This window comes from Xiphias gladius, chromosome 2, assembly GCF_016859285.1.
Source record: "Xiphias gladius isolate SHS-SW01 ecotype Sanya breed wild chromosome 2, ASM1685928v1, whole genome shotgun sequence".
NCBI classification, from domain to species: domain Eukaryota; kingdom Metazoa; phylum Chordata; class Actinopteri; order Istiophoriformes; family Xiphiidae; genus Xiphias; species Xiphias gladius.
In genome coordinates this window covers 18,033,387-18,049,419 of record NC_053401.1, presented here as the reverse complement: position 1 = coordinate 18,049,419, position 16,033 = coordinate 18,033,387, and the positions used below count along the sequence as shown (strand labels likewise).

At 39.2% G+C, this 16,033-nt stretch overlaps 1 protein-coding gene across 1 annotated transcript in view; it reads left to right on the top strand.

Moving 5' to 3' along the window:
- Positions 1 to 2,210: 2,210 nt before the first annotated feature.
- The window catches only part of sult4a1 (sulfotransferase family 4A, member 1), a 50,710-nt gene continuing 36,887 nt past the window's right edge, over positions 2,211 to 16,033 (top strand). The window contains exon 1 of the mRNA XM_040150455.1: positions 2,211 to 2,379. Coding sequence (XP_040006389.1) covers positions 2,211 to 2,379 — 169 coding nt within the window. The remainder of the gene's footprint in view (positions 2,380 to 16,033) is intronic.

Sequence of the window (16,033 nt, the reverse complement as noted above, 5' to 3'; positions counted from 1 at the left end):
TCCAGTAGAGCGTATACCTGGAAAGTATCACGAGCTTGTTCACTGTATGTGACGACATAGACTGTAAAACCTAACTACAATCTGCACTCTGCATACATGATTCAGGGTGTGAAGCCACGTGAAGCCTTTGGATGTACCTGTAGTGTCGCAGGTTAAGTAAAAAACATTAAGATTTACTTGTAACAGTAAAGAGAACATACATACGATAGTGAGCGCAGGATTGGATTAATGCACGTCTGTCAATTCCCCTTTCTACAAAAGAACCAATAAACAGCAAGTGGGGTAGTCAACACGCAGTTACGTCACGACCAAATTAAAACAGAAAGGAAAGAACCCCAACCCCCCCATGTTGTTTGTTGTTTAACCTTTAGCTGTCTGTTGATGATGATTTAAAAAGAGGCTATTTTACTGTAAAGACATTGGAGACTGACACAGTCAATTGAATACGAAAACAGAAGATGCAGACTTGAAAAAGAAAACGTGAATGAACTAACAATGGAAATAAGACATCTTTGCCTATTGTTCATTTACCGGTGGTGATATTACAAAATATAAGTGATAACCAATGAGATGAGATTAAAAAAGAAAATCTTAAAATCACATTAAACGTGGTTAGAGCAGCAATTACCATTATACTAGAAGAATATTGTAGGAAATTATGGGGCTAGTGCATTAAAGTGTTGAGTGTCAAGTGATTAAGGATCTAAGGGAATTATAAATTACTGTAGGTTTGTTATACAGTTATTATAGTGACATGGTGGTAGCTAGAGAAGAAAATGTGGGATTTCTGTTTACACTGATGCCTGACCTTTATGTATTGGCTGAGAAGCAATGGGAATGAATGGAGACTTTAAAACACTGCAGCATTAGGCTTTCGTGCATTAATATGTATACTTGTAAACTATACATGTCATCATCGTGACCTTATTCATAGCTGATCAATATGCAATAGTGACCATCCTGAATGTTGATTGGAATGGACTTTGTGTTGCAGGTGCTGTGTCATAAATACAGCGGAACTAAATGGACTTCCACAGACTTTATGTATTATATACAGTTGAAAGTGGCAGTTTGGGCAAACCTGGGCAAATGATATATTATGCTGACCTTTGAAGTGAAAAGAAGTAAATCCAACCCCTGCAGCAAACAGACATTAAAATGAACATTTCTTCAAATGTTAATGCTCTTTTTATTTCATCAACTTAAAAACTAGAAAAAAAAAATCCACGGTTATTGTGGGATGTGCAAAAGTGGGCACCCTACTACTTGTAAAACACTCAGACCTTCATTAACTCATTAGACCTTAATTGACTTGTTAGGACTTTTAAGGCAGGTGAAGAATTGTTATTAAGAAATATCAGGAAACCATATGTGATTAGGCACATATCGATAGCCAATATGAATGGTATCTTATTAAAAAACAATACTAAAATACATATAATGTATATCAGTATTGATATACAACAATCACATTTATCATTCACTATCAGTTGACCTGAAGAGCAGCATGCACACAACACACTCAAGACAGCGGTCACTGTTGAAAGCGCACCCAAACACTAAATGCTTGAGATAGAATATTATAGTAACTATTCAAAACTGAGTCTCACATACACTGTACTGTATGACTTGATAGGACTAGCATATGATAATTGTAGGGGTATCATACCAGCATCATACTGATTGTTTTTATCAACACAATATTAAATTTCATATAGACACATCTTAGACATTTCATATCCTTTTATAGAATATTATAGACCTATAGGGTTTATGTATTACAGCAACATGCAACATATGGTAACTGAGTAGAGTATATGGTGCGCTATAAAACCATGGGATTATAACATAATATCATAGGATTAATACAGCAGCCTTATGTTAATAGTTTTTACTGGAGCGTGTAGATCTGTGTAATGTGGTAGGAAGTATCCATCCACTGCGTGCGCGCGCATCCTCGCCCAGGGAACAGTGGTCCTGATGCTGGGCCTCGTTTGCGCGGATTACATCACTTATTTCCTGCGTGATTGGCTGTAGGTCAACTCGTCCGCCTGCCGTGCAGCATCCACCGCGACTCCCCTCATCCCGAAGCGAAGCAGGGTTGCTTCAAATCAATCGCAACACTATCATCACCCTCATCTTTTATTTCAATAAAACAATTGGCCTCTGTGTGCGCTTTCTTTTTCTTGCACTGGCGGCTCGTTTGGACAATGGCCGAGAGCGAGGCAGACACGCCGAGCACGCCGATTGAGTTTGAGAGCAAATACTTCGAGTTTGATGGAGTGCGGCTGCCGCCCTTTTGTAGAGGGAAGATGGAAGAGATCGCCAATTTCTCCCTCAGAAGTAGCGACATATGGATTGTCACCTACCCAAAGTCAGGTAAACAAGCCTCTGCGTCACCCTCTGCACGGTGCTCGTTGTGTCTTCAGAATTATTGACTGGTATTTTCTCTCTGCTGCAGCGACGACTGCAGGTTTCCCTGTGATAAGTTCCACAGTATGAATAAAACATAAAGCGACACAATGTACAGCCTGTATCAGCTATAGGGTTCATTTTTGCATAACTCACAGGTATTAAAGTTGCAAAACCGGGAATGTTTCCTATTTAATAGCACTGGGCGGGTCATAGTTAGTCTAATATCTGGGATAGCAGTATCCCAGCCTCTATGTCATGATCAGATGCAAAGCAAATCGATTAATGCCAGGCTGTAGTGCATCAGTTAGCTTACACGTCTAAGGTGGCCGTTGTCATCCACCACAACGATGGAAGATGGAAGTTAATGTTTACATCTAGCTTCAAGTGTCCTTTGCGCAGCGCTGCCGTGCGCGGTGCCCCCGAGTGCACTGGGTGGGTCCGATCATGTCACGGCTAGTTGGCAGCTCGGTTTCTCTCTCACTGCACACAGAAGGGCAGAGGGATGTTTAATTGTTTAATGGCAGAAAGTCAAGTAATCACAGTTAGTGATCATCAAAAGGAAAGTTTATCAAGAGGAAAACTTAATTGATGGTATTTTTTATCATCACTTAAATCATGTTGATACAGCTTAATATATGATACAATTATGCCACAGAATTTCAGTCTTACAAATGTGAATGTATCTTCTCCATTTCCATTAGAAAACACAAATGATAAATTGTAGTCTTACTTAAGCCATAGAGAAAGAACAAATGAATTGAATCCGCTGTGAAATTTTGCTGGTGTGACTAGGTCTTAGCAGTATATAGTTAAAAGTTATGTTGGGACAGAAGCTTAACAAAATAGGCTGTGGAGTGTTGTGGCACCATACTTCTTGTACTACTGTACACAGCCATGATTCATTTAGAGCTTGGTGACCCTAGGCTAGTCTGAGATAGGTTGCATAATCCATTGATTTTTTTGCCGAATCAGTGCAGCATATTCTCATTGTGATTTCACTGTGATGTCATACAGAAACACAAATGGCTATTTTCATTCCTTTGGGGTCCAGTTTTTCAATCCCCTTTTTATTTTTCCTAACAATTTTGCAAACCCAAAATTACGAATTATTCTGTACATGGCAGCCAGAGTTTGGTTATGTTAGGGAAACACTGGAAAATGGCACATAAACTATATGGTGAGGGTTAGGGTTAGGCAACTAGTTCACTCGGTTAAAGCTGCACTATTTTTTTTTAAATTATCTAAACAATGGATCAAATGATTATGTGTAATATGAGAGATATCGCTTATAGTGAAAAACCCACGGGTAATTATCACCAACTCAGCTTTGTAGTTTTTTAATTTTCTCATGAATTGGTTGAGACAAAAACAGAGCAAAAAGAGAGTGAATATTGCATTTTTTTTTTACAGACAACTGTTTGCTAACACATTTGCCATTCTAGCCTAATAAGGTGACAAAACAGAGCTGTTGGATTGTGAAGGGATGCAGATGCATGAAATTTCCACACCCTGAGATAGTGCTTTGCTACATAAGGGTACTGAATGTTGGAACTGGATGTAAATCATGCCCTGCAAATTTGTCCAATATGAAAATTATTTCTTGGCATACTGGCCTGGTGTTTTTGGTTTAGTTTATGTCATATCATCTGGAATAAGGTCTAGTAATATTTGTTAATATTTCAGTATGATTTTGATCATGGTTTTGAGAATTATGAATCTGAAAAGACACAGTATACATATTCAACCCTACAGATCTACACAGAGAAGGGTGTTATGGGTAATAGAAAGTTGAAACAAACAAACATGTTCACTTGATAACCCAACTTGCTGGGCTGGGAGGTGGTTTCAAAGCAGAACACAAAAGCTTAGCACAGAACACTTAAACCCTAAATCTGTCCAACAATAAAACCCAACTGCTATGCGAAAGTGTTTGAGCAAACTGTGATGAATTTTAAGTCAGTGTATTACATATTTTTGATAGAAGTGTCCATATTAACCTACATCAGGACCTGTTTCATAGCCAGATTATGAAATTGCCCAAGAATCACACACCCAATCCCATATATTACTGAATAAATAAAAGATAGACTCAGACATTTCCAGGAAACAACAGTCGGATATCAAAACTTTTTTTTTTAGGCTCAAAATCAGTGACGTCTGTTAAGGTCACCAGGGCTGAAAGTACAGAATACATCAGTCTGGGCATAGGCACCAGGAACACTCGCTTTCATAAATTTGTCAGAGCAGATTTGGGAATGTTCCGTTACGCTCGTAGACACAAACATTCAACGCCTGATCTGAACTTGATGTCCTTTCTGGCTTCCAAATCAGCACACAACTGGCCTGTCATCTGTATCTTTGTAGTTTTTTGCACAACACATTAGTGTTATCAGGTGAAAACCTTGTAAATTGTTTGACCTCTAAAGGACCTTTTTGGATGGAGACAAATGTGTCCTCTGCTGGACACCTTTCAAAAGACATGCAGAAATAGATGCATGTTAACTAAGCTGTAAACAAGGCTGGTTGTCTTAATTCAACACGATGAACTGTAGAGTGAAAATAGTTGTAAATTCATTTATATCCAACAAACTCTGCTGTTTTTTTGAAGAGGACAAAAGCAATCTGAAGCGTCTAGCTCTCCCTCTCTCCTGTGTCCTTCCAACTGCTCTGTGTTGTTGTATCTGTGGTCTTCTGGTGCGGAGGAAAGAGAGCACATGACAGGCCACATGGTTGGGATGCTGCAGAGCTAGGAAGTCATTGGCTCACATGTCTGTCTTGGCTAATGGGATTAGCAAAATTCTATAAACCAAGGGGGGGTTACAATTGTGGGGTTGCACTACAGTTTATGACGGCAGTGCATTTATGGCTGCTTTGACATCAGCCTTATGCTCAATCATGTCTCCCTGCAGGCAGTACACCTCTGCACTGCTCGTGTGCACACAAACACACATCCACACACATCCACACACACACACACACACACACACACACACACACACACACACACACACACACACACACACACACACACACACACACACACACACACACACACCAATGCTATACAGCCTGAAGCCAAAGCTATTTTAGCAGTAATTCTAATGTATCTCACCTCATACATGGTCACATAGTTTAGTAATTAATGTTACACTTGCACTGCAGTGTGTTTCGAGGATAAAACATGGGACACTACTTTTGCCAAAAAGAAAGTTGGAAAAGAGCCTGTGACGAGAGCCCTGGTAACTGGCCTTCTTCTTCATATTAAAGCAGAATATAGAGTTATAACCAACTAGTTATAACCAACTGACCAACTAGCCTGGTGTCATTTTCAGGTGATTTAATTAAGGTAAACATAGTGAAAGGCCGTGTGCAACGGCACTGCTCCCTGGTGCGGCACTTCTAAGAGGCTGTGGATTTAACAACATATCTCTTCTGCTGCCTTCAGATGCCATAGGGATTTAGTGAACTGAAGGAGAAGCTTTTCATACAGTATAAAGCAGCTGATCTCTCTCTCTCTCTCCTCTCTCTCTCTCTCTCACTCTTTCTCAAACACACAGGCACGCAACAGAGGGTGCAGGTCCTCTTATTGATTGGCTAGCTGTAGTCTGCATTACAGAACTATTAAGTGGATCATACTGTGATGTTTGGTTTTGATACTCATGTGGAGGTTTGATGTGGTCATTATCTGATTATTATATATCAGATGTGCTGACATAGGCCTACATGCTTGCAACTATGAATGTTTCTTTACAACGAGAGCCACGGTCAGTTCTCTCTTTGACGCACGAGCAAGCGACTTGGATTTAGAGAGAGATATGCTCCACTTACAATGCGTACCTATATGCATACCTAAATATCTATCAGACTGTAAGGTGTAGTGTGTTGATGTGGTGTTTGCTACAGCTTGCCAGAGTACACATACACAAGTATATACATACTTACAACAACAGTCATTCCTCTGTTTGACACGTGCAAGCGACTTGGTTTTCCTTCTCGCCTTTGTGAAGCAGAAATTAAAATAGTTAACTAATGTGTGAACTGTAGCACTCAGGAACACAAAGGTGTACTTAATCCACACAGGAAGATGGGTTAGTAAAATGGTTTCTCTCTCTGTGTCAGCTATAAAGTTGTCACTGTTATCACTCAAATAGAGACAGATATGTTTCACTTACGATGCGTACCTATATGCATGCCTAGATATCTATCAGATTTTAAGGTGTAGTGTGTTGGTGTAGCGTTTGCTACAGCTCGCCAAAGTACGCGTTTAAAAGTATACGCGTACTTTAACCGTAGCAGGTATTCAATTCAATTCAATTCAGTTTTATTTATATAGCGCCAAATCATAACAGAGGTTATCTCAGGGCTTTTTTCATGTATAGCAGGTCTAGACCATACTCTTTATAGTTATATTTACAGAGACCCAACATTCCCTCATGAGCAAGTATGCAAGGTATGCAGTGAGGTATTGTGTTAGTTGCCTGAATTGTTTGACACGTCATATGCGACTGAGTTGTACTAATCACACATAAATGCATATACAGTACATACACATGTGGGACTTTCCTCTGTGACCATTTTAACCCCCCCCCCCAAACACACAAAAACAGCTTGCCAAAGTACACGTATACACGTATGTGCATACTTTAGCTGTAGCAGGTATGCGGTGAAGGTGCTGTGTGTTAGTTGGCTGAATTTGACACTTCATACATGGCTAAGTTGTACTAATCACACACATACACCTTTCCTCTATGACCCTTTTAACCCACCCACCCACACACACACACACACACACACACACACACACACACACACACACACACACACACACACACACACACACACACACACACACACCAATAATATACAGCATGAAGCCAATGCTATTTTAGCAGTAATTCTAATGTATCTCACCTCGTTTGGTGAGATACATTCGAATTGCTTCTTTATGTATGCCAGCTTTTCTCTCCACTTCCACCTTTCTCTGTGTGGCCATTCAGATCCGGCATAATCACTTTTGATTTCCGACATTGTCAACCAGCACATCTTATGAATGACAGACCATAAAAGAAAGATCATAAACTGCAGAATTAATCATTTACATGTTTCTAGTAAGTGTAATCAAGTGCAGAATTAGCAACTGTAACATAGAGACTTACATTTCACAAGGATAGGGAAATATAATTGCCAATTTTGCTAATTCAAATTCGGCACTACTACATTTCTTCATCCAAATCTAATAAAATGAATACTACTAAAAACTACAATGCTCATGTATTGTATGACACCTGAAGTTTATGCCCCTATGTGATTGTTCAATATGTCTTTCCAAAACCATGGGTATTAATGTGCTACTCTAACTCCTCCACTCTAACTCCTCCACTCTTCAGATTTCAGTCTCTCCACCTGATGTTGAATCTGCAGCAGGGATTTGCTCCAATTAGTGAGGTTCAACACTGATGGGTGATAAGGTCTGGCTCACAGTCTGCAAGTTCATCCATTTCATCCCAAAAGTGTTGGATGGGGTTGGGGTCAGGGCTCTGCACAGGCCTGTCTGGGAAGACCATTTCTTTTTTGAGCTGGCTTTGTGGACTGGGGTTGCGTCATGTTGAAATAAGAAGGGGACAAACACAAGCTGTTGAAAGGACACTATTGTCTAAAATGGAATTGTATTGTGTAGCATTATGATTGCCCTCAATTGGGACTAAGGAGTCTAAGCCATTACCATTAAAAAACATTCCCAGACCATTATTTGTCCTTCCCCAAACTTTAAAGTTTGCTCCATGCCTTCAGACAGTGAGCATTCTCCTAGCATCCACCAAACCCAGATTCATCCATCAGATTGCCAGATAGCAAAGCATTATTTGCTCCTACAGACTCTCCAATTGTAGTTTAATAACGATTATCTAGGCACATTAGGTCTGTCAAGCTTTGGATTTCTCCACAGGTTGAAGGTATGCTTCAAGCTGTATTGAGAGTGATAGTTCGAATTTAAATAGTTTGGAGGTATCGTGTCTTTTTTAGCCTTAAAGAATGGATGAAATCAGTTGTTATCTACTCTAATGTAAATTGTAATCATTAGCAGGCACAACTAGCTTACTACAGTAATAACAAAATGTTATTTCCAAAGCCAAGGAGCGTATCATTAGTTTTCATAAGATTAAGTTTAAAAAAAGCCCTTTTCACTACCAACATAGCCATTGTGTATTTCTTCACTGTGTGGAAGCGGCTCATGGGTGCTATCTGAGTTTAGAGTAACATTAGCAGCCCTACATTGTTGTACAAGAGCAATATTGCTGTTTCTTTATTTCCATGTCTTCTACATTGATCATCAAGTGGTGAGAATTCTGACTTTTTACCAGACGCATGCAGCTTTAGCCTCAGTCTTTTAGTAAGAATCACGTATGTAGCCATCAAGTACATATTTAAGAGCTCTTTTACAAGGTTTTTGTTTTAGAACGAGTCAGCTTGAAACATTAAAAAGTGAGTCTGTGTTTTTAACCAACTCATGCAGCTAACCTGAGGTTGATTAGCTAAATAGCTAGCTATGGCTAATAAACTCTGCCAGCGACAGTTGTCATTTCAGCTGACAAAATTGAGTCACCAGCCGGAAATGAGAAGCTGCTTTTGTAGTGGAATGCAAAGTTTAGGTAGCTCTGGTCAAAACTTTGCCCATTCTTCCTTGCAAATGGCCTCTAGTTCTGTGAGATTCTTGGGCCATCTCACATGCTCTGCTCTTTTGAGGTCTAGCCACAGATGATGTTTAGGTTGGGGGACTGTGGGGGCCATGGCAAAACCTTCAGCTTGTACCTCTTGAGGTAGTCCATTGTGGATTTTGAGGTGTGTTTAGGATCATTATCCTGTTGTAGAAACAGACTCCGGAGTCTGCTAAATCTTCCTGAAGATCTTTTGAAGTCAAGTAGGGGTTTTAATTTGCCTCTCTAGCAATCCAATCAGCAGTTCTCTCTGAAAGTTTTCTTGGTCTTCCAGACCTCAACTTGACCTCTATCGTTCCTGTTAACTGCCATTTCTTAATTACATAACAAACTGAGGAAAAGGCTACTGGAAAACATTGTGTTATCTTCTTATAACCTACTCCTGCTTTGTGGGCATCAATTATTTTAATTTTCAGAGTGCTGGGCAGCTGCTTAGAGGAGCCCATGGCTGCTGATTGTTGGGGACAAGGTTTGAGGAGTCAGAGTTTTTATAAAGCTTATAAAGCTGAACTTTGCATCACTTGATCTTTCCTAACAAAATCTGCGAACAAGCCATAGCCCTAACAAGCTAATTAAGAACTGAGACCTTGGTAAAAGTTATCTGAGAGAGTATCTCTTGTATGGTGCTCCTTTCCTTTTTTTCACTCTAAAATTGTACAAAAAAAATAATACACTAATCCTTCTTAACATATTTAATGTGCCCTGTGCCCTATTTAACTTTAACTCAGTTCACGGTAGGTAGACCTCAGTCCACATATATATATATATATATGTATGTATATATTTGTCTATAGTATAAATTTTTACACCACAGCTGATTTTTTCATGTGTCAAACACAACTGAACCATTTAATGTATGCAAAATACATCTTAACTGGTACTAATGTGAAATAAAAGTTTTCTTTTAAACAAGGAGGGTTTTTCAGGAAATATTAATCACATGATTTATTTGTGTTTTACAGCCAGCATGTAGCCAGCCTGAGGTCTCATGCTTCCTTTCTCTAAGCAAGCACAGTCAGATTTATTTTACTTCATCCTTTTAAGCAGAAAATTGGCAAGCTCCAGGAAGCCAGGGTGGCTGGGTGACTTTCCAAAGGGAGCATAGCCCTAAGCAGAAGCCCACAGTTCACCACCAACCAGTTCATGTTTTGAACAGGTTTTCCCCACTCAGCGACACCCACTGAGAAACCAATTGTGATTACTGATTATTATGGCTCTATCTTGAGAAACGTGATGTTAGCAACACTGCCGACCGAAGTCAAATGTATTCCTGGGGCCAGAGCAGGAGAAGTAGAATCCCATTTAAACCTGATGGCTGAAGATAAGGGTAAATGTAGTAAAATTGTTATTCATGCTGGTAACAACAGCTGAATTACACCAATCATGAGGTCACTGAAATTAATGTTGACTTCATAGTTATCTCTGGGCCCCTGCCTAATCTGACTAGTGATGATATGTCATCATTCAACCGCTGGCTGTCGAGGTGGTGTCCAGCAAAGGAAGTGGGCTTTGTAGATAATTGGCAGACTTTCTGGGAAGAGACCTGGTCAGATTAGGAGAGACTGCATACATCCCAAGTTGGATGGAGAAGCTCCCATATATAGAAATCTGGCTGAGTTTATTAGTAGACAAAAACCATGACAACCCAGAGTTGAGACCAGGAGGCATAATTGCAGTCCTACATGCTTCTCTGTGATTCCATTAGAGTAGTCAACCACCCAAAACCCCATTGAGGCTGTTGTCTGCCCCCCAACCACATAAAGTAATTAAATCAAAACTAAACAGAAAAGGAGTTATTCATAAAAAACTAATAAAAATTAATACAACCGCTATAGTACAACAAAGTAGGAGAATTAAATGTGGAATCTTAAATATTCGATCTCTGTCATCTAAAGATGTATTAGTAAATAAATAAGTTTATAGTTAATAAATAAGTATTTGTAATTTATTTTGTCTTACCAAAACTTGCTGTTTCATGATGAATATGTTGAATCCACTCCACCGAGTCAAATTAATATTCTCATTCCTCGAATCACCGGCCGAGGAGGTGGAGTTGCAGCCATTTTATACTCAAGCCTATTAATCAACCCTAAACCTAAACTCAACTATAACTCATTTGAAAGCCTGCTTCTTAGTCTTACAAATCCATCATTGAAAACTGTAAAACCAATTCTATTTGTTATAGTGTACCATGCTCCTGGCCCATACTAAGAATTATCTGAATTTTATCAAATTTAGTCCTTAGTACAGATAAAGTTATTATATTAGGTGATTTTAATATTCATGTGGACATTGATAATGAGTCTTAGCACTGTGTTTATCTAATTATTAGACTAAATTGGCTTCTCTCAGAATATAAACCCACTCACTGTTATAACCACACCCTCAAACTTGTTCTGGCATATGGCATAGATCTTAAATAGTGTTTCCAAAGAATCCTCTTTTATCAGACCAGTATATAATATCTTTGGAATTCCTATTACTGGACTACACGCCATTAGGCAAAAATGTCTTTACTAAATGTCTATCTAATTGTGATGCTTTGGGAGCACTCTGCCACTCTCCCACTCTACCCAGCTATTTCTCCCATTCAAACTCACTCTCTAAACTGAGGCTTTAAGGAGAGGCAACGCGAAATCCTTATAATTTGTAACTCCATCGTTAGATACATTGAGCTCGCAGGCGCTATCACCTACTGTCTTCCTGGCAGCAAAGTTACAGACATTATCGAACCATCACCAGTGCTACTAAACCTCCATACCTCAGCTCACACACCAAGTATTCATGTGGTTACCATTCTAGCATCCAGCTAGAGTCCCCTTGCAACCACAATCCAGGGACATTTCCAGCCCAGTTCCCACTCTTTCAAAAATCCCTGGACATTTTTGCCGTTTACATAGCCTGCACCAATGGCTAAAAACCTTCTGTGCTACAACTGGACGGGGCTCTAATAGCCACTTTGACTGTTTCTTGACCAGATATGACCTCTACAAATCTGATGGCCTGGACCCATTCTCATTAAAAACCTCATCCTGCATATTGCTTTTAATTCTGACTGATGCCTTTCTCAGCTTGACCCCGCTCTAGACCCACTCCTGTCCATAATGCTGAGAATCTCTCCCCAGGTCCTGCTGAATGCTCCTCTTCCAACACTTCACCAGTTAGGATCATATTACACCTTGTCACCTATAGACCCACTTGCTCTACTAACTCTACAACAAGAACAAATGCAGTTGCCATTCCACCCACTTCAACAACAAAGTGAAAAACATCAACTGAACATCAATCACATCTTTCAGCTGTAACACCTGCTGGTTTCATCTCAGGCACCTCAGTGTTTAGCCTACTTAATGTGAGGTCCCTTGCAAACAAGTCTTTTTTATGCTAGGATTTTATAATGTCTAATAATATTGTTTTTTTATTCATCACTGAGTCCTGGTTAAGCCCTTTTTACTCTGTCCCACTAACTGAGGCATGTCCCCCTAACTACTCCTGTTTTAATCAACCTATTATTTATCATAACAACTTCAAATGTTCCCCTGTCTCTTAATATTTTTACATCTTTTGAGTGTCTGGGTTTTCTTTTAAATGGCCAACATCCGATACTGTGTGTATTAATCTAAACGGCTGCCTAAGGCTCAAGATTTTTTTGCACTCCTTTCATTGATTATGGCCATTATGACAGAGTTGTTATCCTTGTGGATTTTAATATAAATGTTAGCTCCCCCTCCATATCTGCTTTTACTGCTGATTATATTAACCTCTTTGAGTCTTTTAATTTTGAACAGTTAGATAAAAGTCTAACTCAAACCCTTGACCTTGTGCTATCTTATGGTGTTTTTTTTAAATAATATTGATTTGGTAGATTATTGATTTGGTTTTCATGTCTCTGATCACAAGGCTGTGACTTTCCGCATCTTGCTCTCTCTTACTGCCCAGGGCCAAATTACTTTTATCTGCTCTTAGTCTTTTAATTCTAAATCAGCAAGCAGTTTCTGTGATAAATTCTTAGCAGCCTCAAACTCCAAATCACAATTGTCTCTATTTCAATGATTTAGTGGACAATTTTAATAGCGCATGCCAGACTGTACTTGATGACGTTGCCCTTTCAAGATGAAATGTGCAAAACATAACGCCCTGCCCTGGCTAAATGGCTACACAAGGGATTTAAAGGGCAATGTAGGAGAGCTGAGAGAAAATGGAAAAAAGATAAACTCACAATATCTGTGGATATTCTTAAAAAGTTGATGTTAGCCTACCAGCAGGCGGTGAAACCAGAAAAGTATTCATATTTCTCAAATTTAAGTAGCCACAGTCCCAGCCCTTATTCCAGAACTGGGCATGCTTTTTTAAATGTTTTCTGGAAAAGTCTAATCTGGCCTTTCTGTTCTTCAGGGTAACAAGCGGTTTGCACCTTGTGGAAAACCCTCTGTATTTACATTCATGAAGGCGTCTCATGATTGTAGACTTTGACAATGACACACCTACCTCCTCGAGAGTGTTCTTGACCTGGCTAGATGTTGTGAAGGGGTTTTTCTTCACCAAGGAAAGAATTATGTAACCATCCACTTTAGATGTCTTCCGTGATCTTCCAGGCCTTTTGGTGTTGATGAGGTCGCCAATGCATTCCTTCTTTTTAAAAATGTGCCAAATTGTTGATTTGGCGACTCCTAAAGTTTCTGCCATCTGTCTGATAGGTTTGTTTGTTTTCCAGCAATGATGGCCTCCTTCATTTGCATTGACACCTCTTGTACTGCATATTCAGAGTTCCCATGAACAGTTACCAAAGGTTAATTCAATACTTGGAATCAACATTATCTTAATTTGTAATGAAATAACGAGGGAACAGGCTGCACTTGGACATGACACTGATCAAATGTTCATTGTCCAATTACTTTTGAACCTCTCAAAATGAGGGACTATGTATTAAAATGGCTGTGATTCCCTGTTAATTCAATATTTTTGTGAAACCCCTTGAATTAAAGCTGAAAGTCTACACTTCACGTCTCCATTACACGTCTACACTACACTTGTCCCTCTTACATCAAATGCTAGATGTCACAAAACGTCCTCCAGCTCAACAAGTCCAAATCTGAAGTCCTGTTATTCGGCCCCCCAAACCTGATCTATGACTTGAAAAATAGTCTTGGCAACCTGTCCGCGAATGTCAAGCACTCTGCCTGCAATTTGGGTGTGATTTTTAACTCTGAGCTTTGTTTCGACATCCAAATCACAAAGGTAGTGCAATCATGCTTCCTCCAATTTAGGAATATTGCAAAAGTTAAACATTTTTTATCTCAAGCAGAGCCTGAAAAACTCTCTCATCATGTATGAATTATTGTAACTCTACTTGGGGCTGAGCCAAAAGAATCATCTCTTATCTCCAGCTCATTCATAACTTGGCTGCCTGACTTTTAAAGAATTCTGCAAGACCATATCACACCCATACTTGCAACACTACAATGGCTACCTGTCAGATATAGAAATGATTTTAAAATTTTACTAATTACTTTTAAATCCCCTCATGAGCTTGCTACTACTTTCATCACAGATTTACTTGTACCCTCTCCATTCCTAAGAAAGGAGCCTCCTTACTGTTCCCACAGCCTTGTTACTAAAAAGGGACCCATGCGTTTTCTGTTAGTGCCCCGCTGCTATGGAACTCCCTACCTGAAGAAATTAGGTTAGCAAACTCAGTACCCTCTTTAAAATCAATCGTCAAAACTTACTTTTACAGGAGGGCTTTTCTACAGTTAATCTTTTGGTTATCTATTTTTCCCTGCTCTTATTATTCACTCTGATTTATTAGGTCCTACGTTCTATTTTTTTTATTTATGTTTCAGTTGTTTTTACGTTGCTCCACGTTTTTACGTATGTAACAAATCCAATGCATTCTAACTCCTGTCTACTCTCATGAGTCAATCTGAGAGTAAACAGAAAAAAGAAAACCCCTCACATAGAAAAGAACCTTCTACAATATTATAATATTATTAAAAAAAATTGTGCAATAAATCCTAACCTTATAATGCTTAGTTTTGTCAGGACTGTTACCAGACAGGTAACTACTGCCCAACTTTTAATAACCAGCAGACTACCTTTAGCTATCATGGATCCATTCAAATTCGACATGTTTACCAAAACAAACAAACTTGTCTTAAGCAAATGGTTGGCCAATGTAGCTGACTGGGCTACTGACTTTCTTAAATGCAGATGTTGTTGTGAGATGGTAATGATGGTGAGCAGAATCTCTGGAAAGATGATTTGAGTGCTCAGGGAGAGAATTGTGCAGCACAGTCATTTAGAGAAGAACATTTAGATTATGTCATTATTTGAAAAAAGGCTCTATAATTCCGGTGGTTTTGTTGTTCCCTTTAAGCTGCCCTAGTGCTTTAAATGATGTTGAGTCTGTAGACTAGGCTCCTATTGTTAACCTCCATCATCAGAAATATGGGGAGAGGAAAGGATGAAGTCCAGAGATAATCAACACAGAACGCACAGAAGGTGCAGAGGCCTTGCTGGATCTCCATGAGTCAGCTGAGAACCCAGAGCCACAGGATATCACTGAGATGTTACATGGTCCACGAGGTAAATGAAGTGTAGCCAGTATCTTAGGTATAGTTAGATAAGGCAAACATGACTCTGACAACAAATAGGTATGTAAACTTTGAATTAGGCTTACATAGTGTAGCTAAATAAGTTCTCAACAGTGGTGGAAGAAGTCTTAAGATCCTATACTTAAGTAAAAGTACCAATACAGCAATCAAAACTACATAAGTATTAGCAGCAAAATGTAGTTGAAGTATTCAAGTAAAAGTACTGGTTTGGTCCCTCTGACTAATACATTATTATATATGACATCATTAGATGATTAATACTGAAGCATCAGTGTGTAAGCAGCATGTTAC